The 27,823-nt window shown below is 39.5% G+C and overlaps 2 protein-coding genes across 3 annotated transcripts; both read right to left on the bottom strand.

Moving 5' to 3' along the window:
• Window positions 1-30: 30 nt before the first annotated feature.
• Window positions 31-7,938, bottom strand: LOC141899698 (peroxisomal sarcosine oxidase-like). 2 transcript variants are annotated; one of them, XM_074786137.1, is made up of 14 exons: window positions 7,774-7,834; window positions 7,468-7,509; window positions 7,194-7,342; window positions 6,651-6,870; window positions 6,310-6,492; window positions 6,000-6,140; window positions 5,732-5,887; window positions 2,838-2,986; window positions 2,080-2,299; window positions 1,731-1,913; window positions 1,384-1,524; window positions 917-1,072; window positions 652-727; window positions 31-510 (listed from the first exon to the last, which is right to left on the bottom strand). In XM_074786137.1, the coding sequence occupies exons 3-14, from the start codon at window positions 7,268-7,270 to the stop codon at window positions 380-382; spliced, it is 1,833 nt and encodes a 610-aa protein (XP_074642238.1). In that variant the 5' UTR covers window positions 7,271-7,342; window positions 7,468-7,509; window positions 7,774-7,834; the 3' UTR covers window positions 31-379. The 2 variants fall into 2 exon arrangements, with proteins under 2 accessions (XP_074642238.1, XP_074642237.1); XM_074786136.1 differs by lacking the exon at window positions 7,468-7,509 and having other exon boundaries at window positions 7,774-7,938.
• Window positions 7,939-9,692: 1,754 nt separating this feature from the next.
• On the bottom strand, window positions 9,693-25,935 carry LOC141899026 (uncharacterized). The gene is made up of 10 exons (XM_074785178.1): window positions 25,875-25,935; window positions 19,548-20,150; window positions 18,340-18,399; window positions 14,899-15,017; window positions 13,095-13,266; window positions 11,847-11,947; window positions 11,547-11,654; window positions 11,115-11,150; window positions 10,579-10,680; window positions 9,693-10,350 (listed from the first exon to the last, which is right to left on the bottom strand). The coding sequence occupies exons 1-10, from the start codon at window positions 25,933-25,935 to the stop codon at window positions 10,060-10,062; spliced, it is 1,653 nt and encodes a 550-aa protein (XP_074641279.1). The 3' UTR covers window positions 9,693-10,059.
• Window positions 25,936-27,823: the final 1,888 nt, after the last annotated feature.

Raw genomic sequence — 27,823 nt, 5'->3', positions numbered from 1 at the left:
ATGAAATTGATGTCTTTTCTTTTAATCAACAATTATTTTATTTGAAACAATTTACAAGATAATCCCCGTAGAATTTTCACTTTTAACAAGATTTGTCCTCACATTTTGGACCCTATATTTTGGAATAACCTGCCGAGGTTTTTTTTTATGCCGAAAAAATTTGTTGGTGTATTTTTGTAGACACTGTCATTATGGAAATACTCAAGGGAATTCAGATCCGGTGAACAGGGGAGATAGCCATGATCACTCTTGAGGGATAGGATTCTCTTTTCAAAATTCTGACCTAGAACATCTGATATCACTCTTGCAGTATGGGCTGTGGCTCCATCTTGCCTGTTTCATGCGAAATTTACAAATAAATAGTAGGGATATAGAGAAACTATAGCGTGCTTTTCGGGATCTTGTCGAATCGTTGCATACTGAAAGCGTTCATATCGTGAGCTGGTTTTTCACCAGTGACTAACTGCTTTAATAGTTTACCGACTACTGGCGCTAACTTGAATCCGTGACCTGTCAAGAAAGAAGAAATCATAAACCTGGCAGGGATACGAAGAAATCTAGTAGACTATCCCATACCCAAAAATCCTGGGCATTTCGATTCATTCATTAATTCGTTATATCAGCTTTGTGTCTGAAATCAAACGAATTTACCTGAAAATCCGGCACCGATAGCAATATTTCTATGTTGTGGATGATGATCAAGTATGAAGCTTCCATCAGGGGTCATCTGCGGAATGTTAGAAAAAACGGACACAGGTCAGTGGTTTGATAGTGGTAACCATATGGACCCCGTTTTTGGAATCTACATGTATTAGGCTACATTCGAAAGCGATATATATTGAACAGCTTGAATATTTACATAATTTATTTATGTACTCGAGACGTGTATTCAATATGTATATAAGTATCAACTCACGGTGTATATACAGTTCTCAATAACTGAAGGTATTGGTTCTAATCCGGGAAAATGATCTTTTACGTGGTTGCAAATTTTCTCAAGATACTTTTTGCTTGCCTCTGAATTTCTTTCAGGGTTATCAGGATCCATATTTGGACCGTCACAGTATACCACCTACGAGAATCGTGCAAATTAGATACATGTATCGGAGATGCCAAGTCCCGTTAGTAATGCTGCTGTAAATCTGCTGTCTGTACCTAACCCCTCAGTTTGGGCGAGCACTTTTTCACAAATAGTGAAGTTATGTCTAAACTTGATGGTTCAGACATAACACCCTAATTCATTTCTAAATAAGAAAATACCCGCGGTACTGCCATAGGGGTGGCGATGCCCGGACGAACACGTTTTGGGAAAATGGTTAATGCCTGTCGAACGTCCGGTTGATTATTGTATAAACCAGGGTCGGACGTTTTATCAAACTTTACCTTCGTGAGATTTGGATATTCGAATGGTGGCATCGTGTACATATCTCTGTTTTGAACTTTATAAAGTGTAATCGGAACATGTGGCATTTTGTACGTTCCGGCGATTTTTTCTCTGAAGTAGCAGACCAGTATTCGCAAAGGCTACAATGTAAAATCAGGCTAGGTTTTCGTGATGAAAGGTCTACAGATTTATAGAAATGGTAAACCGATGAAAAATTAATGATATCGCATACTTTGTTTCTTCAATTAGACCCAATTAGGTCTACTTAGTTTCAATAACTGAAGGTAATTAGGCCTTTTGTTCTAAACCATATTTTTAGCTGTTTAATGAAAGTAACTCCGCCTACCTGGATAGGTAGTTGAACTCGAAGCGGTTTCAGTAATTTGGAAGTCCATGGTCCGGCGGTTATAACGACGTTTTTAGCTGTGTACAGATTGACTTGCGTGTGTATATGAACTATTTCACCAGGGACGATATCCTGAACCATTTCACCATCACGCAGAATCCCACCAAACCGCTTAAACAATTCCTTATACAAAAATAAAACATATATTCCAGCAGTCAAAATTAATAATAATCCATTTTTATGGATTGAACTTAGAAAGGATAAGATAATAGAAATTCACTTTTCAGTGAAAATGTAACCATTTAAACCTGCTCCTTTCCAGCCGAAATGAAGTAGGCGTATGCCTTACCTGCGCTGCATTTAGACACTTGTCCGATTTCAAAATTCCGGCTTCGTGCTCAAGCAGGAAAAAATTAGCATCGTCATCGTATCTAAGCATAGGGAACTGTTCAATAGCTTCGTCTTTGGTCAGAACCGTGTGCTTGATATTGTTCTGGGCGATCATTTCCTTCAACGATTCGCTTTCATTTTCATTCTCACACCTACTGACTAATAACATCCCCGACTGCCTGTAAGAGAAATGCTATCCATGCTTATAACATAATCATATTCGTTTCGGGTAAAAAATCGAGGCCAGTGCACCGGTTAGACTGGATGCACTGCTTTGTGTTTGTAGAAATGTTAACCGCTTCTTTTTTTGTATCGTACGTACTTTTAAGTAAAGAAATAAACTTATATATTGTTATATCATTATCCATCGTATTACTGTGCAGGCAAAATAAGTTTAAATCAACACAAATTAATCAATCCATCAATAAACAATGGTTGAGCGGGAGTAAAAACCCTATTCGAATATTCTTTCATGAAATTGATTTTCGACCTATATTTAAGTAAATACCAAATATTTGGTAGATTTTCATGTATTATTCAGTATGTCTATTTTCATCACCGAGCATTAGCACAAGGCATAGTTTACTACACCGAGATAAACTAAATTTTTGGTACCAATCTTCACGGGATCTTGTGCTCGCTTACTTTTACTCAAGTATCCAAAAAGTATCTGATGCATGGTGATGAAACCCCGCCGTCTTATCAATAGATATATACTTGTATAATTCTTGCCCGGTCAAATTTTCAATCGTCGACCATTCGCCGTATGCGTCTTGCATCATCTTGACGTAACTTTCATCGCAATCGAATTTCCTAGTACCCCGGGTCTTGCCGTGGGAACTGCCTCTTGAGCTAGGTAATAAAAACTGAAATGTACAGAAACTTACGATATATATTAGTCTTAAATATAGGATAAGTATGTCCACGTACATAACCCTAAGTCCAAAGGCTCTTATCTTGTTGTTGTAAATTTTTCAGTAATTGTGAGATGGCGCTCAATCCCTCATTTTTTTTGGTCAATCCAACCTCTTTAAAATTCGAAGTTCTAATGCAACTCAAAAATGAATATGAATTAAGAAATGTGTGCATGTTCATACCAATTGTCATAAAAAACATTCCAATATGCCAGCATTGTTATTATTTATCATTTTTCAATTCCCTGCACTTGTACATCTTTGCACTCTAAGCACCAAGATGCAGTGGCCTAATAAGGCTCTCACCGTTACCTTCATTTAACTATAATTCATGTTTCTTTGCTGTAAACATTCATGTAAATGTAAGTTAAATGAAAAATAAATTACTATCATTTTTCTTTCAAATTTTCTCTTGTGTGTCAAATCAATCACGCCCTAATCGTCATTTGTAAATAACCTGAGTTTAGTTGAAATACATGTAAAAAATCAACGTGGGACGAACGTTAAGCGCAAAAGTAACTTCATAAACCTGTTCAATACCTATACAAATAATATAATAGAAAATGAAGAAAAAAAGAATAATAGAAAAAGCGGCCTTTTCACTTCGTAAAAAGAAACCTTGTATATACGTAACTACTGTATATCACTTTAGTGCACATCGAATCGCTAATAAAAACGTTCTTTAAAAAGGAAAGAGTATCACTTTAATAGAAATATCATTTTGGCCTGTATAGCACTGAAATATGTACTATAGGCGTCCGCATGAATTTCTTGGTGAATAACCTTGTTAATGATTTCCTTCGGTAATTATATCATTTGTAAAGCTTTTTACCTTTACCCCGAGTAACGTAGAGTAAATAGATGACGAGTGCCTGACCTGTTCCAATAGTAGTGTTTTTACGCCATCGCGTGCAAATTGATAAGCAGTACAGGACCCCTCAATTCCTGCTCCTATCACAACAACGTCGAAAAAGCTATTGCCAGCAGTTGAAATCATCATCTCGAACCGACACCAGATTTGGGCGACTATAACCCTGTAGAGATACCAGATACGACGACAATAAGCGTTCATCCGTCTATACTGACTACAGTGGTTAATCAAAAACTGATGACTGTGAAAAGGGCTATATAAACATACCTGTCCAGCTGTTGCACAAAACGCGGGATTTTATTTTCATTTCATGAGCCTCATTAAACTTATATTATTCTACCTGTTTTCGACTATCACGAATTTAGGTATTCAAAGGTAAAATGTAAGTCAACTGTCCTATCAATCATTTCTTTATTTGTTCATTTATCAAAGTGTATCATTTATTTGTACAAGGTTTGCAAAATTTGGATCAACCATTTGATAAAACGGAAAATCTTCAAACTAAGAATTCACTTTCAATCTCGTGTTCGCTACAAAAAAGACATCATTTTATCAAGTTTTACACCACGATATCGGCCAATTTCAAATTTGTTGACTATAGGTACCGCTCCAATTTGAGCTGATAATTTACGATCTCTTGCATCAAGATACGTCAGATCTAATGTAGGGTTTGCTTCACCTTTGCGAACGTGTCATAAAGTTGTATTTCTTTTACTTTCGAAAATATATTCGTTGATTTTCACACAATTTTCCGGAATACATGAATACACAAGCACACTGAATTTTTAAGATTAGAAATCATCAAAATAGCTTTATTGATACTTAATATTACATTCGGTATTACCTTCGGTAATTACATTCGGTAATGATTTATTCTGTTAATTAAAATTAATCGTTTTATATATACAGGTTAGAAAAATTAACAATCACAAACCAATGCATGCTTTGCCAAGGGTGGATTTAAGAGAGGGGGTGAACTGGTCAACCCGCTAACCAATGTTTCGCTCGCAGTCCTAACATTGCCAAATTTGCCCTTTTCAAAGTGCCCATTCCAATTTCAAGGTATTTTCAAGGCCTCTATAATGAAGCCTTGATACGGCGCCCTTGTTTCCGGGATCTTGCCAAATCGTTGCATGCTGAAAGGACGCATATCGTGAGCCGGTTTTTCACCGGTAACTAACTGCTTCAACAGTTTACCAACTACTGGCGCTAACTTGAATGCATGACCTGTCACGAAAGAAAATTAGACATCGGTTAAGGGTACGAGGAAAGAAACGATTGACGTTACCCAATGCACACAATGCAGAGGTAACACGAAACACGAAAACAGGAGACAGAAACTTGTTTCCGAGCGTCTCATTGTGTCGAGTGCGTTTGCGATAAAAATGGTTTCCAAAATGTTTGTTTCCGTTTTGTCGTGAGCGGTGGGCTTTAGGCATTCTCACTATTCCCTATATATAAGGGGTACAAGGGTTTTCAACCTTCTGACCAATGGTAACTAACTACGCTTATATCCTGCCCACGAACCCTTGTATTTCGATTATTTCATTAATTGATTAAATCATCTTCGTGTCTTAAATTATAAACAAATTCACCTGAAAATCCGGCACCGATAACAATATTTCTATGCTGTGGATGATGATCAAGTATGAAGCATCCATCAGGGGTCATCTGCGGAAATGTTAGAATATGAAACGGAAACAAGTCAGTGGTTTGATAAAGTGGTGTATTCATATGGACTTCGTTTTGGAATCTGTGGGGTAACATTAAAAACAAATATTTTGTACTCGAGATGAAATATGCATTCAATATGTATAGTGACTCACGGTAAATATGCAAGTCTCAATAATTGACGGTATGGGTTCCAAACCGGGTAAATGATCTTTTACGTGGTTGCAGATTTTCTCAAGATACTCCTTGCTTCCGTCTGGATTTCTATCAGTGTTATCGGGATCCACATTTGGACCATCGCAGTATACCACCTACGTATTTATAGAATAGGATACTGATGGACACGCAGAAATTGCCAGTCCCAAAGTGATCCGTTAGATATATTGACGTTTAACTCGGGTTTGACATTTTGTCAAACTGTACCTTCGTGAGATTTGGATATTCGATTGGTGGCATCGTGAAGATATCTCTGTTTTGAACTCTGTAAAGTGTAATCGGAACCTGTGGCATTTTGTACGTTCCGGCGATTTTCTCTCTGAAGTAGCAGACCAGTATTCGCAAAGGCTGCAAAGAAACGCAAAATCAGGCTGGGTTTCCGTGATGAAAGGTCAAAAGATTTGTAGAAATGAATAAAAGGAAAACCACCGATGAAGAAATGGCATTCCCAGCCACCAAATTGCTTATCGTATGTTGTACGGAAACCTTTTTGTGTGATGTGAGTGACTCTGCCTACCTGGATGGGTAGTTGAACTCGAAGCGGTTTCAGTAATTTGGAAGTCCATGGTCCGGCGGTTATAACGACATTTTTAGCTGTGTACAGATTTTCCTGCGTGCGTATTTGAACTATTTCACCAGGGACGATATTCTGTACCATTTCACCATCACGCAGAACTCCACCAAACCGCTTAAACAGTTTCTTATACAAAAAGAGAAACAATTCTTTCGAGAAGTCGAAATGAATTATCCATTTTTATGGATTGAACTTAGAAAGGATGAGATAATAGAAATCTTTCTTTTTAATGAACTTCTCTAACCCACGCCCTTTCCAGCTGGATTGAAGTAGTCATGCCTTACCTGCGCTGCATTTAGACACTCGTCCGATTTCAAAAATCCGGCTTCGTGTTCAAGCAGGAAAAAATTAGCATCGTCATCGTATCTAAGCATAGGGAACTGCTCAATAGCTTCGTCTTTAGTCAAAACCTCGTGCTTGATATTGTTCTGGGCGATCATTTCCTTCAACGATTCACTTTCATTATCATTCTCATACCTACTGACGAATAAGATCCCCGACTGTCTGTAAGAGAATTAATATCCACCCTTATAACATATTCGCTTCGGGTAAAAGATTGGGGCCCCTGCGTCGGTCAGAGCGACCAACCGACCGACCAACGATTATTATTCGATATTTTCTTCACAGAGCATTGGCACAAGGCATTACTGAGATAAACTGTTGTTTGGTACCAGAGTCCACCCTAAATCACCCTTGGATATGATTCGATTGATCATCTCTACTATAATTCAGGGCTCGCCTACCTTTACTGAGGTATTATACATGTAATCGAACCCTCAGTGAAGGGGATTCACTGTTGTGCCTTCTGATATATTAAATATATATACTTGTATAATTCTTGCCCGGTCAGATTTTCAATCGTCGACCATTCGTCGTATGCATCTTGCATCATCTTGATATACATTTCATTGCAATAGAATTTCCTAGTACACCGGGTCTGGCCGTGGGAACTGCCTCTTGAGGTAGGTAATAAAAACTGAAATGTACAGAAACTGACAATATATACTTGTTTTTTACTCCAATCAATAGAACGTGTCCATATAGATATAGATAATCGTATTGTTCAAGTGCTCTTAGAACGTCGGTGAGACGAAAACGTACATGCGTGCGAAAGCGTTTTCAAAAATCTTTTTGATGGCTATACTGATTATATAATAAAGAATAGAAAAGAAATGAATTAAAAAGCGACGAGAAAAGGCTTTTCACTTCTCTATGCTTTGAAAAAGCTAATATGTAGTATATAGCAATACGGTATCACTTTCATAGAAATATCATTTTGGTCGGTATAATGCAACATTATGTACAGAGTGAAACACTTTGTTAGTCATTTAAATCATACACCTCAGTAATTATACCCTCTAATAGAATAAAGCAAGGAAGATTTTCTAAAGATGCCAAGTACCTGACCTGTTCTAATAGAAGCGTTTTGATGCCATCGCGCGCCAATTGATAAGCAGTACAGGACCCTTCAATTCCTGCTCCAATTACAACAACATCGAAAACATTTTCCTCAGCAGTTGACAACATCTCGAACCGACGTCAGATACGTGTATGGGCGTCTACCCTCGATAACAGATCCGACGACAATGAGCGTTCACCGGTTTGTGATTATAACCCATATCTTGTTTGTACTGTATTCTGGCGGGGGCAATTCGTTTAGCTTGTTTCGGGATCCGGTTTGTCCAGCTTTGAAGTTTGAACGGCCCAGTTGGGGAATTGTCGCATGTAGCCCGTCCAGCCTAGCGCCGATTTTGTGTTCGGTGAAATCATGATGGCCCAAAACGTTTTAGAGTCCATGGTGAAATGTGCCAGTCAATTAAAACGCTTAGGACATATTTCAACACATATCTCTCTCTGGTAATCCCTCATCCTGGGATCATACGATGAATTTACTGAATCTCAACCTTCTTGCTTGAAAACATCGACCAGATAACCTTACTGATATAAAATTCCAATATTATATTCAAAGGGGCTCCTGTCCCCCATTTGATATTCTGTTTTAGGGGGTCAACGTCTAGTTGGGCTACTTTAAGCTGCGCCGCATATTCAAATATATATAAAAACTGAGATTTTGTTCTAGTGTCCATCCATGAGTGGTATGCATTTCATTTCCTTCAAAATGGTGTATAAATTAAGTTCATCGAGCAAGGGACTGCAGAACTATATGATATTCAATCTAAACATATGTTTTTTAAAAATGAGCGCAAATCATCGCAACAATGGGGACCTCGAGGGACCGCCACAAAATGGCGCCTAGAAACTGGAAACTCCTTTATTAGATGATTGGACTCAGGGGTCCTGTTAGGGACCCTAAAAACGGGGTCAACGAATGGTCAAATTTATCAAAAAATGAATTTCCATCATCTAGTTAATTATCCATGGATATTTTATAAATACTATTTGAAGTGGTTTGATGAAAAAACCTTCAATAAATCATAGACGATGGGTTGGATAAAGTGCAGGACCCTTGTGGGTTTATAATTCTTCCAACTTGCCAGGGGTCTTCAGAAGACACGCGCCCATATTGCGCTGTCAACACCTAAAGTGCACCCTTTCAAAGATCGAGAAGAGCGATCGAGGTCACTCTATCTGAGTGCAAATTATTCGTAGATTGTTGCTGGACACTGCTTGAACGTAGAAATAATGTTTAGAAGCAATAAACCCATACGCCGTCTATTCAGAATAGGGGGAACTAATGGCAAGATATCTTGCCCTCAGTTGCAACTATCAGCAGCTTGCCGATATCTTGACGGGAAAGGGTGCGTAAATGGTAAAAATCAACAAAACAACGGCAAATCTTTTTATTAATAACTCGACATAAATTCGACAAAACTTTTTATCAATTGTAAATGAATTAAGGTCGAGATAATAACTCGACTTAAAATCGGCACAATTTTTTATTAACCGTAAATGATTTTCTGTTAAGATATAACTCGACATAAAATGAATGTCTAATATTCGTAAATGATGTCTCCGCGCTTCCGTAATATGGCAGTTTGAGTCACTGTTTTCTTGAGTCAATCTGTGGAGCAACAAAGGTTGTGGTGTAAGCCACCTTCCGCTAAGGGGGCGATGTTCTGCAACTATTTCAACTCCACCACGTATAAAATCGATCGACAGTCGATATCAGGTTCTGAGTTCGTTGGTATCGTCCAGTGATAAGTCCTTATTCCTGTGGTGGAATAATGTCGCTAGTTCGAGTAAATCTTTGGAGAGAAAAAAGAAACTCAAACAAACAATTACAAGAAAAACGTCAATGTTCGAAGCTTTATTTTCAGTAGATGATAAAAATTATGTATACACATCTTACATCCTCGACTGCCAGTGGTTCAACCCCAGTTTTATAGTATAAAGTTTTATAACGTAAGAACGAGTCAGTTCATATAAACAATTTGGTCACCATTTACCCCCAAAAACCAATACTTAAATACAAATAATTGCAACATTAACATTTATATATTCAATATATATGGTTTTGTTTTAGAGCTAAATACACTGAAAACAACGATCAAAGAAAACAAAATAAAATAACAACTTGATCTAACTGTACATCATTAACGAAACAAGATACCACGAATCGGGTTTTTGAAGGTCTGGTTGTTTTAGTGCAGACTAATGCGTCCCAGACGTACGCTTATAATGAACAATAAAATCGCTTTTTAGCTGGGCTTGAAATATTTACGCAATCGGTAACTACGGCATCAAATGATTTACCCCGATACCGAGTGTATGCATAATAACGGGGTCCGGTTTGAAATGGCAGTTCAAATAGCGTAGAAACAATATTTGCAAGTGTCCGACATCGAACGCCCCCTCGTGGCGTAAACACGGCAGATACGCCGTCAGAAATTCCTCGACGAATTGACACAGACACTGGCGCTTACGAGTGTGACGCTGTTCGAGCGGATGAGGTAACTTTTTGAAGACCATCTGTATAGCATATGGTGAACTCATCATCACAGCTAAACGTTCCGCTATGCTACTCTGAAAAAATGCAAATCATTATGCAAATTAGTCTGATCAGTTTGCCATGATTTGCATAATGTCGCGGCAGACGAGATGCCCGCGGGGACAGAATCCCGCGATAGACTCGGAAATGTTTTGCATACTATTGTTTTCGGTAATTCGAGTTTTATTTCGAATTTTCTAATTAAAGATCGACATTTTGTCTCGGTATTTGATATCTATAATGCGCGAGTGAATGGTCCTTACCCCTTCCATATAACTGGAACAAGCCGTATAAACCTCGATTAACCGCGACAATTTCACTACGTCTTTATCGTTGCAATGGTGCAAAAACAAGGTTATATGTTCCTGAAAAAAGGAATAACAGCTTAATGCATTTGGTTGTGATTTAGCAAATAATCGAGAGATGATCGAGAATGGATGAGTCCGAGCCCAGGAATGAGAAACTTCGGTTGTTGATTGCAAGGTCGATTGTTTTATTTAAAAGTTGACACTCGAACGAGAGCCCAGCATGTGACCATAGGAGAGAGAGAGAGAGACGTGTGCCCCTGGGTTTTATACCCATCAAGGCTACGTCATCATAAAATCTAAAACAATTGCCAGAAAACTGGACATCTAATTAGCAATGACTATATGACGGGTGCAGAGGCTCGTCCTATAATGGAACAGTAAGATTGATAAAATGATATGCTCCGATGACTTTTGAAAAATCAAATTCACACTCATTTCATATAGTTTGACCCCAGGATTTAATTTGTTCTGATTTGCGTTGAAATACTTACTATACATTCAACTCGGTTGTAAAAAAGGAAGTAGATCTGCAGACAGCTCAGAAAATATAACGTATGATAAATATATCAGTCAGAAACCTTTAGAGTTAATTTGAATAATTTGTATAAATAATTGGTACAACGTTGTAGTCATGATAGTAGATTATGATATAGTGTGACTTAAGTTTATAGGAGGAATTGAGGAAAATCCAAAAAAGTTGTGACAAAACACTCGCTTGCAACATGGACTACTGGTACATAGCAGTCCTAATCTCTCACCACAGTTTCAACTTTCAAACACCCCTCACATGCCTCCAAAATTCGGAAAACTATTAATGTACATGCGCAGTGTAATGCAGCAATGTCATTTCCTTAGGCCGCTGAACATTTTCTTTTTTAAGCGTTAAGTTGCCTAAAATCAGTGTAATGTAATTGAAAGGATACATTAAAATGATCGTCTTTGGTCCTGGAAGTGGATGCAATGACTGGTCGACTTTGCAAATATAAATCTCTGTTTATCAAAACGCTTCGACTGAACATGTTCACAGAAAACTGAAAGAAATGATACTTTTATAAGGCATGTAAAAATATAAATGTAAAAGTAAACTGATGAACTGCAGATATCCCCATTTCTGAGGACATTATCTTGGTAAACAGCAAGATCAACGATTTGAAATTCTTGGAAATAGCATATTTTCAACACGACTCAAATGTAGCATGTGTGAATAAAATTCGAAGACTTACCTCTTCTTTACCCTGTCTGACCTTTCGCCACCGGAGAAAACATCCACCCACTATCAGAATAGCGGGCAGTACAAAAACGCATAAACGAACAGGGAGTGTACCTATAATCAAATACAGATCATCTCATCATCTAAATACAATTATGATAATTTGATGGTAAAAGACCACAATTAGGTTAGTAGCTTGAATATGCGTATAGGGCAGGGCCCCAAAAATAATACCTAGAATGAAAAAGTTGTCACATAAACGTTGCAATAGTTTTAGTATAGGCTTTAAGTTATGATGAAATAGGATTGTTCTTGTCTGGAGTAAGGGTACCAAACACGGTGGAGGATTCCTTTTAATATTCGGCAAGGATGTACTGGCATACCTGAACTGGGATACACCTTCTTCCTAAAGGTTTGATTATTAGGTTGACTGCTCAGGTTGGAGCGTAAATCAATCATTAATTTTTTCTATACATGACCTAGTTCTACAAGGTTATTTAGATCTAAGGATCTTTAAAATCGAATATTTGGAAATGAACCTAATTTTAACTCACAACGCAATCGTGGTATGGGTCGTCTCTAAAATGAATCACTAGATGCATTTTGCCCGTCAACTGTTGATTATTTATCAAAAGATGGAAAGATCAATTCTTTTTCTGACGTCAGTAGCGTAAATTTGACAGAATATAGATTTTCATAACACATCGAGGTTTGAACCATCATTTCAGATTGTCGATGCTATTAAAGCGCGCAAATGAATCTCGTTCAAACCGAAAGGCGATCCCGGAAATCTGGCGATGATGCGAAAGAACCCGTTAATAGGGACCCGAATTAGCGCCTGAAGGGCTCTTCATCAACGCAGCTCTTCAGATGACGGTATCTTGTCGTTAAGTGGCCTCGATGAATCTGGGGGTGTATACTGACTAAAAGGAAATTACACCTTACGACAGAAGAAGAGATCGATCGAGTTTAATCTATCTATCTCACACGGGTTCCTGTCATCTATACAGCTCGCTCACACCCCGATCGATGGTCCAGTAATTCGACGGAAACTTAAGTCAAGACGGCGATATCATCAGAATGTGCCGAGGGATCATACGCGGGGACCGATTTTATATTGCGATATATGAAGTCATTCGCTCGAAAAACTCGATGTTCCAACGGAAAGTTTAAACGATAGTTTTATCATACGTGCCAGATTATTCCAAGCTTTTCGAGTGAATCATAGAAATATCATTTCCATGTTAGCTGTAATACTTACTGGGAGTATTTTCGGGGAATAAGACTATGATACAGATGAAAGCGACGCACCAAGCGGCGAAAAACGATAACAGAATGATAGTAGGGACGGTTGAATGTATCCACGACAGTAAACGACCGTAATCTTCGCATCCTAGACCTTCAATTAGCTTCACGTATTCACCGTCAGTAATCTGTAAATAATAGATACGTAGGCGATTGATATTAAGCACCATAATGAACTGTGGAGATACTCGGAATTTAGATACATATATTGAATTAAGGAGAGAAATTCATGAACACCCAGGGGCCATCGCCGGATGTAATAATTTTCTCAAATCTCACATGATAAACAAACCTGGTAAAGTTTCATTTGCCGGGAATTTTAATTTCACGATGGGAAGTTGCCAGTTACCAGGCGCCATTTCGAGGCGGTCCCACAGGTTCCGTATAATGTTGGACAAATTTTAACATTCTTTTACAGTAAAACCTTTAGCGCGAATTATTGTCTTCCATCTCCCTTTTAACACAAAAATTAAAGTCATGTATCGTGAGAAAGGCGTCTGGTAACTGGAAACGTCCCTATTGTAATTAAACGTATTTCAATGTAGCCAATATTGATGATTTAGTAATTTTCTTTAGTGCGAGGCTTTCTCAAAGAATACGAATGCCGCAAGTTATCGGTGTTGCCCTGGCTTCTTCGTCTTTCATAAATGGGAAATCTATAAACGGAATGACGCGCCGATGAATATACGGCGACGGCTAAGTATTAATTATTTAATGATTCGCGCATATCTGTGACGAAGTATTAAGTTGAACGATGAACACACACCGCGGTTGTGATCCAGTTAACGAACCACGTACACGACGACGACGCCGAACAGATAATAAGGTTTCGAACAGTCGACGAACTAACTGCCGATATTAACCGATGTATGAGCGTGCGTCAGTCAATAATTCCATCATAATTTCCATCAAAACGACAACAAGGGACGAAGTTACATTTCATCAGTTCGCGATAAACGCCCGTAACACGATCGCTACGGGCCGATACGATGTTTTTGTTGTCGAAACAAGCAATTATAACCACGCCCGAAGCGCTTCATTTTCTCTCGAAAGTTTTTCGCTTTTCTCTAATACACACTCAAAACGCTGTTATACGATATAGTCGCCGATGTCGCGCGTGTTGTCGCCGGCGTTAAGTTTCTCTATTGGATTAAAGGTTGGTATATCGGTTACGGATTGCCGGGAAAGCGTCGCAAATCCCTCCCCATTGCCGCCGGCTTCGCTTGCGGACGAATAAATCATTAACTATATACCACTTTGCGACAGTTAAAACCCGTCTCGCGTGGATCCACATCTTTTCGAAACTATAAATACGAAATATATTCACACGCGCCATCGGTATAACGCAATTTCGAAAAAGGCATTGCCGATAATTTTTTTCTATTTCGCGACAATCGGTTTCTATATAAGTGGTGGTATAGTTTTACTCCGAAAATTCAAATCCATCAAATCCATTTCATTTCTGCAGACGGATAGATGCTGAACCGTTATTGATTATCGAAGATCTCGCATTTCTGCGTGGCAGACATGGATTTCGTGAAAAATAATCTCGACACGCACGAAGATGGTTCCCGGGAAAGTGGATGTGTTCAACTGCAACAATAATTCTAAAGTGTCAAATTTGATCTTTCATTCATTTTTTCATACCCCGCATTTATCATTAAGCGTAAACTGAAAGTCAAATTTATCCACCCGCAACGCATAAATTGTCTACGTCCTTCAACCGATGGAAACTTACACTTGCCCAAACAACTACGTACGTTAATTTCTTGACTGAAGAATGCATTGGGTACTTCGGTTTTGTTGAATACGAGGCTCGATTTCAGACAACCATGAATTTCTGCGCTGACCGTGCCCAATAACTGTCCATTACTGAAACCTGAAAATATAACCACGCAGGAATGTGTATGATGGTCGGACGTGCCATCGAGGAGGGATTTTGAACTAAAGTTTTTTTTTACATAGCAGCAAACGTCACCGTTCCCGTTAGAAAATACGAACTTCTGCAAGACGGGGTCTAGGTCAAATGTTCAATGTAGAAATAAAGCACTGGACAGAGTTATTTTTGTATCAGAATAATTTCATTCAAGCCACGCAAAAGTGGCATTTTTACCAGTATTTTTTTTCGTATGTTGCAAAATTTGGTGGAATTTTTTCCGGTGGCATTATTTCTGTACACCCTTTTACCTACATCTGCAATATAGGCACATGCGCACATAGCGACGCAATATTGCGAATTCTGCAAAATTCATTACTTTCTCTGCGTGAAACTATGTTCGAATCATATGCTCAACATCCCCCGAGACAAACAGAGACGTATATGGTGGCAAATAAAATATCCCCAGAGCCCTTAACTGAGACCCGACAATTTGATTTCTAAATGGATAGTCTGATTCGACGCGATGGCTAGTCTTAAATTCTGCCTGATTGCAGTTATTATGCTATCGAATCGTGACATCCCCGGCTACTTCGTCATATCCGCACACATACACACACTCACTCACAATCGCGAGCGACAAGTATAAACCGGGGAACATACTTTCGACATCAATTGTGGCGTGTAGTTTATTTGATCTATTTGCGACGTTTGGGTTCTACAGAGAATTGGCTACCGAGAAGTGATGATCATCGCTAACGTACCGAATTCACCTTGCGTTTCGTTGATTGTGACGGAAATTTCCCAAATCGACAAGGAATATATGTGCATATATATATACACGATGAACGCGGCCCTGCTATAGTGGTTCGAAGCAGAGCCACTGATCAGGACCTACCACCTACCCCACTCTTTCATAAACAATATGATACTACAATCGAACGTTTCGTTTCTTAGAAATTCCAGATTTCATTCCTAATCATTCATATATTTCCGGACCTCGTTTCTGAATTTGTTTGAGAAAATAAAGCAAACAACTCTTACAAATTGTTTTTATGACATACGGTCAATTGTCGGACGTGTCGGTTTCTAATGTCATGAACATATATTTAATGATTGGCCACGTATAGTAGCCGCGGTCACACAGAGCCCTGTCAATCCGTACCTGGCAATAAACAAATCTTCTTAAATATCGCGAAATTTATATAGGGCTTGTAAATATCACTTAAGAATATTGTATGTATATTAGATATTGTATTACTTCTCTTTCTCCTTTATCTTTTTTTTCATTGTGCATTCTTTCTGTTTTTGTTTGTTTGTTGTTGTTTTTCTTCACTCACAATCTTATACTTTGGTTTTATCATGAATAAATTGAAACTGAAATTGGCACGACGCGAATCGTCTTAGCCACAAGGGACCAGCGTATCGTTCACCATACGATACGCTGTATCCTTAAGGTCCCATAATGTAACCTTAAGGATACCAACGGTTAGATGTCGTATCCTTCATTTCCCTTTTTCGGTATATTCCAACGAAATCTAGTAAGCACAGCGGAATTCCAACGAAATCCAGTAAGCACAGTAGAAATTTGCCATGAACTAACTTATCGATGAAAGTTCAATTATTTTATTCGCTTTTGTTTAACACGGACATTACGGAAATTTGAACTCGTCGTCCGTCTTGACTTCGATATCATATTTAGCCCATCCTAAACATAACGCAACCCGGTTCATGAATTCCTCGTTCAATCTATGGGAAAATAACTTCAGTTTCGACACGAGTTTAGCGGCGAACCCAAAGGACATATTTCAAAGCTATATATTTTTCAGACACGCAACCTTCATTTCTTTATTCTTTACGGTTTTGCCTTTTCAGACTCGTCATTTTATAAAGATCGATACTCGATTTCGGCGAATTCGCCGTAATTTCGTCGAGTCGAGCGCGCCGCGCCGCGAGAACATTATTTCCGCTGCTGTCACTGACACGTCTTCACCCGTCGGCTTCCGGCGAATCACTGCGCGTGTCATTCCGCCAACCATTAATTGATTTACTACTAGGACAACGTGTGCGAACCGTTGATTAGTTAACAGGAGATGATCTGTTAATTCCGCTTGGGATGCGTTCGATGATTCGACGCGATGTCGTCGTTAAACAATTAATTCTCGACGGAGAACGAGACTTTTATAACGCGCCAGGATTGAACACCCTTTAAGTTAATCATAAGGAGAGATGAACTCGTTTACACATTTACAAGTTTATGGAAATAATTGGTTCCTCAAAGCTCTCTTCCGCCCATTAAAATTCCTTTCTACGAGCCTGGTCGAAATTTAATTTCATTCACGTATATTTAACTCGAGCTTCGTCTATCCCACGGAATGCAACCTTTCACAGCACTGAGGCAATTAAAACATTCCTTCCTATTAGCCAATTACGCCAATACTACTTTATGGCAGGATTCTTCGTAGGTCCATTCCCGGTTATGGTTTAAAACTCATGGAACTCACGAAAGATTCTAGTATTCCCGTATCAACTTAACCAGAAAATGAGAAAAAAATCAACAAAAATAAACCTGTATCACTTGTCAATCGAAATATGGTGGGGAGTCATATATTTCTAGCGGAAACCGGAAATTATGTATACAATGTACTTCCCGCGTTGTTTACCTTTTTATGTGATACGTACGTTGCTATATCTAAACACAGTAATGCGGGCTGAGTGACGAGTCACGAGACAACGCCATTATAGTATTCCAACACCTAATGTTACTTACACTAAAAAAGGTTACAGTTATGTGTTTACATCCAAATAATTACTTTTGTTACTTTTGTCCAGTTCTAGCACTCAGGAATCGCTTGCTTTAAACTGTTTTCAAAATAAGCTTAAAAATGTTATTAACCCAACGAAGTCGTGATTTGATTTCATTAGCACAAATGACACGTATTTATGTGCCAACCAGAATGATTTCGTAAGCAAACAATTGCATCATTGAGCACGCATGACCTGATCTGAATGCGGCCACAAAATTTGATTCCCGGGTCAATGATGTTTTCATCAAGCTTCAAAAATCGTTGCCTTCTTCCTATTGTTGAATTTCATTTATCTTGTTACGTACGTAGTATTTGTCTGTGGGTCAGTGCCATATCAATACCACCGACGACCCTCCGATGGTTTTATCTATAGTCAAAGACGATGTTGGATTGCTTATTTTGCTAAAAGCTGGTCGTGTAACGGTAGAAATGATTATGTGACGGGGTCGACGCGAAATGAGAACGCTAAGTCAGCGTAATCTCGTTTCTTTCATTTTAACGTTCTGTCCGGCACTTACCGAGAGGCGTAGATACGATCGACCACATTGTACTAGTTGATTCGCTCGAGTGGACTCCATCTGAAAACAAAACCAACACAAACTATGTAAAAGCTTGCTCAAAATATTTACTTTATAAGCAGTGCTTAGCTTTCGTTGTGCATTGAGAAGTTACAATACATCTTTAAAGTGCTAAAAGGTTATGCGCTTAGGCACTGAACGCAACTCGCGGCGCTTCGAGGAAGCAATTGCTAATGCTTCATGATGGACAAGATTCAGCATTAGAGTTAACTGGTTCCCCCTGCACGCTTGTTTTGACGTCGGAAATAGCTCTGGCTTGCTGCTCCGTTGGCATCGATAAATGGCTATTTTTACTATCTTTTTCCAGAATTCAAGAATGAGAAATGTGGCCCATTCAAGACGGAAAACCTTCTAGTAACCATGACACCTGCCTATTTACAAACTCGATTCAAAGAATTCACGCTGCGTAAATTCCAGCGCTACAACTGTTACAAACGCTGATCAATCAACGCTAAACAACGTTCGTTTATATTGTACCGATATTCGAATATCTTATCCGACGAATAACGCTTTCGAAATATACCCCGTAAGCTCATTACGGTCTTATATACCGTCGCCAGTGAAATCACAACGTGTCGCAATTCTCTCTGTTTCTATCCTCGAATTAATTGAGATAAATTAATCAATTGCTTCGAGTTTCGAGTAGAAAATCATAGTAGTTCATGAAAGAAAAATCGGTTGTTAAATTAGAATCGATCTCAATTGATTCGTCGAGATTTCGTCTGTTTTGAATTTGGCCTTTACGCGTACATTTATGTTGGGCAAAACTAGTCGGAGCACCGCGAGCGTTTATGAGGAAAATCAGATGTTAAGGAGTTTTTGAATATGTCTGCCTCTATACACGATATATGTATCCGATAAAGAACTTAAAAGATGTGGATAGAAAGATGGCATGAAGTGGTGTTAGAGGCGGCGCATAATGCTCTTAAAGTTTAAGCGATGTTCTTTCTATTCATATTTCATGTATGGGATACGATTTCACAGACTTCTAAACTGACAAGATTAAACCGTTAACAAGGGCAAGGTGACGGTTAAATTTCAAACGAACAAAAACACGGGGCGAAGTCAGGTAAGCCGAGGGGGTGCGGTGTGTATAGCGTATGATTATTGCCTAGGAACTTAACCCCGCATCGGAATATGATACAAACCATGTCTCAGCGACAGCAGCAGTCTATTCCAGTGGTTCTTGTTCTGAGCGTAGATGAAATTCAACGACTTCAGCGCGTCGGGAATTTCGCATTCTTCCAGAACGACGAGGACCACTCGTTGTTTGTGTTGAGATATCGACGTGATGTGGGCAATAGTGTCTTCGTATTGTTGCCACGAGTTGTCCACGTAGCTCGGCGATAATATGATCACGATTCGTTCGCTCAACATGATCGAGCATACGATGTTCTGAATCTCGGACACTTTCCGATCGAAGTCCCGTTCGTCGAAACACAGCTGAAAACAGTACGGCTCGCCTTCTAGTCTTTTGACGACGTTTTCTACCCACGGCCTGTCGTTGGCGTTGTACGACACGAACGCGTGGAATCGGTATTTTTCGTCGAGTTTATGAGCAGTTATCTGCAGGTCCTCGAGTATAATTCCATTGCCGTCTTCTATCATCGACGACGGTCGACCGTTCGAAGTAATAATATGATGTTCAGGGCTCTCCCGTGAACATTTGCTGACGTCCAACGAGATCTCTTCTTGACTGCCTCCGAGGCCATTGTTTTGGTGAATTTCACACTCAACTAACACCGCGGTATCTGAAACGACAAAAGATGATGATATTCAAGAATGATATCGATGGCGTTGTTAGATTGTCGATTGTCCGAGGAATGTCTGCGAACTTGAAGAAGACAAGCCATAGGCGACAACGGATCTCGGGCTCATACTCGAACTCCGAAAAATTACCATGGGCCCATTGCATTTTGGATATGTTGTTTCTAGGGGCGATAGCTAAATTTTGTCGAGACAACTTTTTGAATTCGACACAGTTCCTCGGCTATGAGGTCACCTTGATCATCGTTCTAACGGATAGGGCGTTAGATACACCGTATCCTAACGAGTATTGCGACATTGTTACGTAGAACCAGTTGTATATATCTGCGTTAGTAGTGTTCATACAGAATTCATCGATTCATATACGTTATTGCTGATGTTTCCCTGATAAAGAAGATGGGTACATACGAAAGCGTCCTAGGGACAAACATCTATCTATTTTTAAAAATTGAAGTTTATTCGAGGTTTTTTCTGAGTTCGTACCTAGGCATTAACTTTTGTTTTAGTTGAAATGGATTTTTAGAGGTTTATTCCGAGTTGTTTCTAACTCGGAATAAACTCGTTTTCTTAGTTAAAGGTGATTTTGAGATTAATTCTGCTTTTGTAACTCGGAAAAAAATGAGAAAACTAGTTTATTCCAAGGTACCCACGGTAAACAGAACGCATCTGTGTACTACGTGTGCACTATCGCATCGAATCAACCGAGAGAATTTGAGTTAGAAAACGACCATCGTTGCTTGTGTCAGATCTGCAGTCACTGACAAAATACCGAATACAAACGCCTACGTGCTTTATAACACAATCATGGTTTAACCCGAGTAGATTTAAATCCAAATCTCGGCTGATGCACATGCATATATAAGCTACGGAACAAGTTATTACCATCAAAACGGAAAATGGAAATTGTCATTGTCATTTATTCATAGCAAAACTCCATCATCCATTTTTGAGTTCAACTTTCAATTCTTAATCCATGGTTCAATCGATAAAAACGTTTGCCAGTCTTTTAAATCGATCTTTTAGAATGGTATTTCGAAAATCTAGTCTCTCAGGTGGATGTGAGTATGATGGAGACAGCGCCGACGTATTACTTGACATGTCAGGTCTACAGACGGCGGCTATTATTTTCTTTGTGCGACGAGTGTTTAATGTGTCTAGGTAAGGATTATCTCTCGGGTAAAAGCTGTAAGCTCCCCTACGTGCATTAACGTCGAGGACATCGCTTTATGAAGTGGAGGTCGACATTGTTCCTGACATTTGGCCTATCTTACCGTTTACCGTAATCACCGCAATGCGTTTCGAACAAACATCATATGTATTATACATGTATAATGAGTCAGAGTCGTGGATGTTTGATTGGAATTCTAGACATGTGGCTACGAAATGTAATAAGAAAACTGTAAGCGGGTGAATTCAGAAGTACCACGATAGAATTTTTATGATACAATTTATTGAAACGAAGCCACAGCGTTTCGGTCGTTGACTTACAGCCATCATCAGGTGCGTACTATTTTATGACCTCCGAAGTCTCCATCCGAAATCTCCGGTTGGCTCCACACGAAATCCGATTCACACCACCTCGACAGAAAGGAGGTTTCGGACTATCCAAAAGGTCACGTGACCAATATAGAGTACGATTGAAGGCAAACGGATTCTTCGATCTGATAAAAGAGTACTTGTGGAATGGAACAACGGCCTAAGCGTTGTGGTTTCGTTTTAATGAAGTGTATCATCATATGATAGTATATTGTGGCATTTCTTAATTCATCTACACAGTTTACACGGATTATAGCGTTTTATTCGACTACTCTCTAAGTGGGGTATTAGACGACGGCGATTACAAATCACGGCCTTTATCGTCGATTTCTTAATAATCGTTGCGCGGAAAATCGCCATCAAATCGCTGTTAATTCGACGTTTTTCCCTCGGGACGATAATAGCCCGACATCTACACCATCTGGCAGGATGCGGGGTAGTGGTAGATCATCGTAACACGCCAAGTGGTCCACCGCTAAACCCGAGAATTTACGATACCCCGTGCGGTTGTCGTCAAGTAGGGCACTTTCGATGACAAAATGTCTTCAATAATGACGACCGTCGATTGTCGGTGTGAATTGCTCAATCTTGTTTTTTTTCTCTTTCTCATTGATGCCGATTGCGACTGCTCGTAGTAACCAGCCGCGATTATTGGAACATAAAATAGATTAAGCGTGTTCGATGCTACACTTGGCGTAACGAGGCAAATTCGGTGTGCATCGTTTATACGTACACGTAGGCTTTACTGCATAATGCAAGACTTCGTGGGTCCTCTCGACAATTTTGGATCGATTCAAAGTTACCTGCAGCTACATGCGCAGTTCAGATGATGTCATTATTAGCCAATCAGAAATCCCGTTTTATTTTAGGTCGGATTTTCCTTCTCCGTGAAACTACCATTGTATATATATATGTATATGTATATTGTATACCCAAACATCTGAATAGTATTTTTGTTAAATTTTCAAACCATACATAGTCTATCATATTTGTTTCTGTTTCTATCGGTTCTTGGTTCACCAGATGAAGATTATTATATTTCACACTTTGTTGTAACATGTATATATGTATGAATGTCAGTCGCAAACAGTGCACTTGTTTATGCTGAATAAAGATTTGAATCTGAGTTTGTGAAATTTGCATAAGCAATATATGCAACAAGCAATCTGATTCGTGCCGCAGGCTTTGTGGCAAACCTGCGAATGTACCCGCGCACCCGGTCTAGTGTGGCAGGGTTTCGTGCCGGGGCTGAGTATAGCTGATATCATCAGGTTCGAATCCCTGCCGAGGGAGGATGGAGAAGGATATTCGACCAAGAAAGTCGGATGGCCTTTACCAGGATTAGGGAATCCATGAACCATTGACTACACCCCGCTTTCTTTCAAACGTTTTTCAGCCGCTCTTTGGAAAGTGCTCAGTTGACATTCCACAACGCTGGCATCCACGAGAAAAGAACTATATGCACTGAGCAAAAAATTGGTTCGCGGAAAATCGACCTCGGGCGACATATGACTAAAGATTTTAGATAGCATTATTAAACGACATTCATATACGAGCTGAAATTACCGGATAATTCGTTCGTCAAAACGCCCGCGCCCCCGACCATCCTCCGGTGTACCGACAATGAGAGCGGCAGACAGTGTAGCTCGCGCAACTTCACCTGTTCCGGCTGGTTGGTATAACCTGACAGAAAGCAATTATATTTCTGATTCGGATAAAGTTTGTGTGCATACGCCGGATAGTTTACTTCTGTCAGCACGTCGAGGCGTTGATAATGACCTGCCTCGGGCGAACAAAATCGCGACTTCTTTATATACAGTACTATCGTCTATCGGCATTAAGTGGAGAAAAAAGCTTATCACTTGAGATTTGTCTTGAGTGAGAGAGAGACTTATAGCCTTACCATCAGCTCATAGAAAATTTCCAAGGTGTCCAGAGAATATCTTATTTACTACATCATATAAATAATTGAGCTAGTATACATGATAGAAAGTTCGTGATTTGATAATGATTTCTACCATCATCAATCAAATAAACACGTCTTCAATAAAATAAGAGGTCACTTCACGAATCGGCAGTATGAGACAAGGACTGGGGTAATGTGTGGGTTGAACATTGTGTTGAAGTGTCAGTCTTTCATCTCATCCTACAAATTTCTAAACCTATCAGAGAAATCCAAATCAATTCGAGTACAGCTTATTAGAAGACGGGTGACGTTTTATGTTGGTTCAACAACAATAATTATCAGTTACATTGATTTGAATCAAATCTAAAGGCATAACGTGGCTTGGGCTAAAAGAAATTGGTACCTTGTTTCTAATTTCTGCTAAGGTTAGTTAGTCTATCTGCACCGTAGATTACTAAAAAAAAATCATCATTAACCATAACAGACCCGGCAGCTATAGAAATGAACAGATCACAAATTTAATAGCGATTTACAAAATGACCCCGCCGATCAGCAGTAACAAGGTACCATTTGTTTTAGCCTTATCTATATCATTATGTCAGATTTGTCAATCTCCGAGTTATGGGGCCTAAGTCAATACTGCTTTACTGAAATATATTTTAAGTTAACAATGAAACAGGCATTCAAGGATGTTTTCGAAATAAAAACACCAGACTTAATGTTTCTACTTTAAAACGGGAGTCAATGATATTAATTAAACAACAAAATCCTTTGAACAGGCGCGGTATAAGCCAAAATTATCGAAACAACTTTCGCCCAGAAAAGGGGAATAATGACGTGACAAACAAGCACATCTTGTTAGTAAATGTACGATCGTGTTTTATAATTGATGCCTTACACTTTACTAACGAAACAGGTCAAAAGATGCCGCACCGTGTTCAAACCTGAAAACACGCGATGCTTTTACGGTGGGCTGACTTAATTAGACACGCTTAATTGAGAAGAGAAACGTGTAAACATCGGCAACAAAGATGTTTATCTTGTCACGACATATAGGAAGGTTACAACTCATATTCGGTCCCGTGATTTCGTTCCAATTTGAACGCTGGTTTGCGAGTAAAAGGCGTTTCATGTTTCATAAATATGATTCATAATTAAGAAATCGCGCTCGTCGTGTGGTGTTTTGCGTGTTTCGATCAGATTACTACCTCGCCGATCGGGAGGAAAGCTCCGATGCACTTAACCCGTCAAGCCAGGGTCGCCGAGAAGGAAGTCGAAAGAAGTCGAAAGAGCTATTAATGGATTGCACGATGACAGTTCTATCTATTCGTGCATTTTATCGGTGATTCATTAATTAAAGGTTGAAAAATTAATTCCACGGATAATAGTCGATGGTAAAACGTGAAAGAAGTGCCACGGGATTGGACGTATTTATAGCCCACGATCGAACTGACTCGGTTTCCTGTTGTTCCTATATTGAACAAATGGAAAATGTAAAAAAGTAAGTTGTCGGCTGTCGCGCAATGGAAGCTGTATACAAATTGATGTGACTTGATGTAACAAAATGATGAACCGATAGAAAATGATTGTCATCGAACAATTTACACATTTTCGCCCCGATATCTTTTTACGACGGTCGCACGACGAAAGGGATACGTTTTAGGTATAAATAAATTACCGGGTGCTTTGATTGAGTTAAGACCGTATCGATCGAGCAACTGAACGCAGACGGCGATGAAAGGCAGAGAACGAGTCGAGGGGTTCGACGACTGAATCGGTACAAGTGATCTAGAAATGTCACGAACACGCAGCAGTATAGACAAATGCAGAGAAGAAGACGAGTATAGAGAAAGTCAGAACAGAAAAACACTCACAGAGGCACCTCGTTAACGAAAGGCTTTCGTTAGTATCGATTGCTATTGAAAGTTAACAGCTTAAGATTCGTTTTCGTCTGCATGCGTGTACCTTACAGATTTGGTGCCGTCGTACGAACGACGAAAAAAGCAAAACACCGAGGCAACAACCTAGTTATGGCTTTTAAAAACTTCCCCTTTGGATTGCAAGAATGATATGATACGACACGAAACGAAACGAAGGCAATCCTACAACCGGCCTAGATTATGATAGAGATTGTGCCATCTTCACATGAAATTAGTTTTGACTTTTTGAGCAGATTATATTAACAGGTTCATAGTCAAAGAAACACCTGCATAAACTGAACGCTGATCTTAATTCGTATCTAAAAAAAACAACCGTAAAGACTTACATCCGATGTGTTTTAATAAACTTTCCCTGTCGTCGGAATCGCGGTCCGTTTTTCTCCACATTGTCGAGATGAAAATCGATTGAACTTCTTTTACCACAGAAACAGATGATCTATCATTTCGACCGCGGCAGATTAGAACAAAATTGGCACCTAAAACGAGTTTTTCTCAATGTTTGTGCTATCCGTTACGAAAACCACGCAGGATGTAGTCGTTCCATGCATTCGCGCTATATCAATCGAGCTCCCGATCACCGTCCAACAAAAATCTGTGTTTATTCTATGATAATTCCTTTTCGCGGGGAATTCTTCGAAATATATAATTGACGCTTTACCGAGATTTGGATGAAATGCCGCAGCGTTCAACTGTAGCTAACCGCATTTCAAAAGGAGCAAGCGCGTATTCCCCAGATTAAGAACGTTTAAATCCGAGGCAAATCACCGCTAATTCACTCTGCAAGCCCTGCAAGTCGGCGCGATGATGTGATTGGTTAACGCGTCGTCGATCGATAATCCGTTACTAAGCAATTACCGCCACGTGATCAGCGGATCGAATTAGCCAAGCGCGGCGAGCGCGTGTTTTGATTAAAAAAATTAAACAAAAGTAAAATGAGCCGTCGATGAGCTCGTTTAGACGGTTGTAATTTGAGATAATACACCTGCTCTGATTAATTTGCGCACTACAGGTGTGCTTCGTCTGATTTCAACGAAGTATTTATCACCGAATTATTCCGGAAGACTTATTCCGATGGCAACCAGTTAGTACATTGCGGTGCAAAAACTACCCGTTGCTCGAACATGCACAACTATACACTTCACCATCTACCTCGATCAAGTATTGTATCGAAAAATCACGCGATATACTGCTAATAAACAGCGAAGTAATATTCCGATCGTCAGCAACGCGTATCGCGCGTATCCGTTTTCCGATGAAACGGAATTATTTTCGGTACAATAGCCCGAATAATTCTTTAACGAGAGATGCAAAATTTCAACGTCGTTTATTAGTTCGTCTGTTTTCGTAAACAATACGATGTCGCTATGAAACCTTTTGCCCGTTTTATATAAGGCACGTAGCGCATTTTCATTCGACGCTCTCGATTTTTCAGCCGCCTGTCTTCGCATCTGCCACGTACGATATTGTAACCTCATCTCTTGGTGAATATACACGTCCCAATGTGTATAGGCTTAGGCGGTAGCGGAATGGCACGCGAATATCCTTCATTCTTTCGGCGCGATTTAACGTATCGAAGAATTACCGGAAATTTCTTCGGTACCTTATCGGCGAGCGAGTGTCACTCGAGTGCTGCTCGTCCTTATCAGTAGAATTAACTGTTAATTCAAGTCATCAAGGAGGTTATCGGAATACAGCTGTGCCGTTTCGTGCGGTACACTGACATCGTCTTGAAAAGTTTATGTTCGTTTAATTAAACAGACTATTTACGTTTACAGTCATTCGCAGTCGCGACCGAATGAGTCGGTACCGAGAGGAACTGTTTCAAAGATTCTTAACGTTATCACCAATCCAAATAGACTGTTTATAGAATTCAAAGTAATTCCAACGCAATGAACGGGCGCATGTATCGATCCTGTTTCACCGAGATCCGACAGATGATACTTGTTTGCTACTCGGAATAAGTTGTTCTTCGCAGACACACCGCTGGTAACCACTTCGGCCACTACAATTCATCCATCGTAGTAGTTATTAACAATCTTTGGTGTTATATTGTACCCAAAAGCCGATTCATTAATGCAACTTAAGCACTTATTTTCTAATTAAGATAAACTAGCGCATTGGAACTAGGTTTCGCGCCAGCGTCAGCGTGACGGTGGGTTTCGAACCAGACTGCGTCATCGACCAGACGCTTTCCGTCGGGTAAGAAACGCGTGATGCTACGGTGACAATCTATAATCGCTCTTCACCTGATACTACAACGATGCAAGCATCGTGC

Source organism: Tubulanus polymorphus, chromosome 2 (assembly GCF_964204645.1).
Source record: "Tubulanus polymorphus chromosome 2, tnTubPoly1.2, whole genome shotgun sequence".
Classification (NCBI taxonomy): domain Eukaryota; kingdom Metazoa; phylum Nemertea; class Palaeonemertea; order Tubulaniformes; family Tubulanidae; genus Tubulanus; species Tubulanus polymorphus.
The sequence above is the reverse complement of the archived record's forward strand: the minus strand, read 5'-3'. Positions and strand labels throughout refer to the sequence as shown.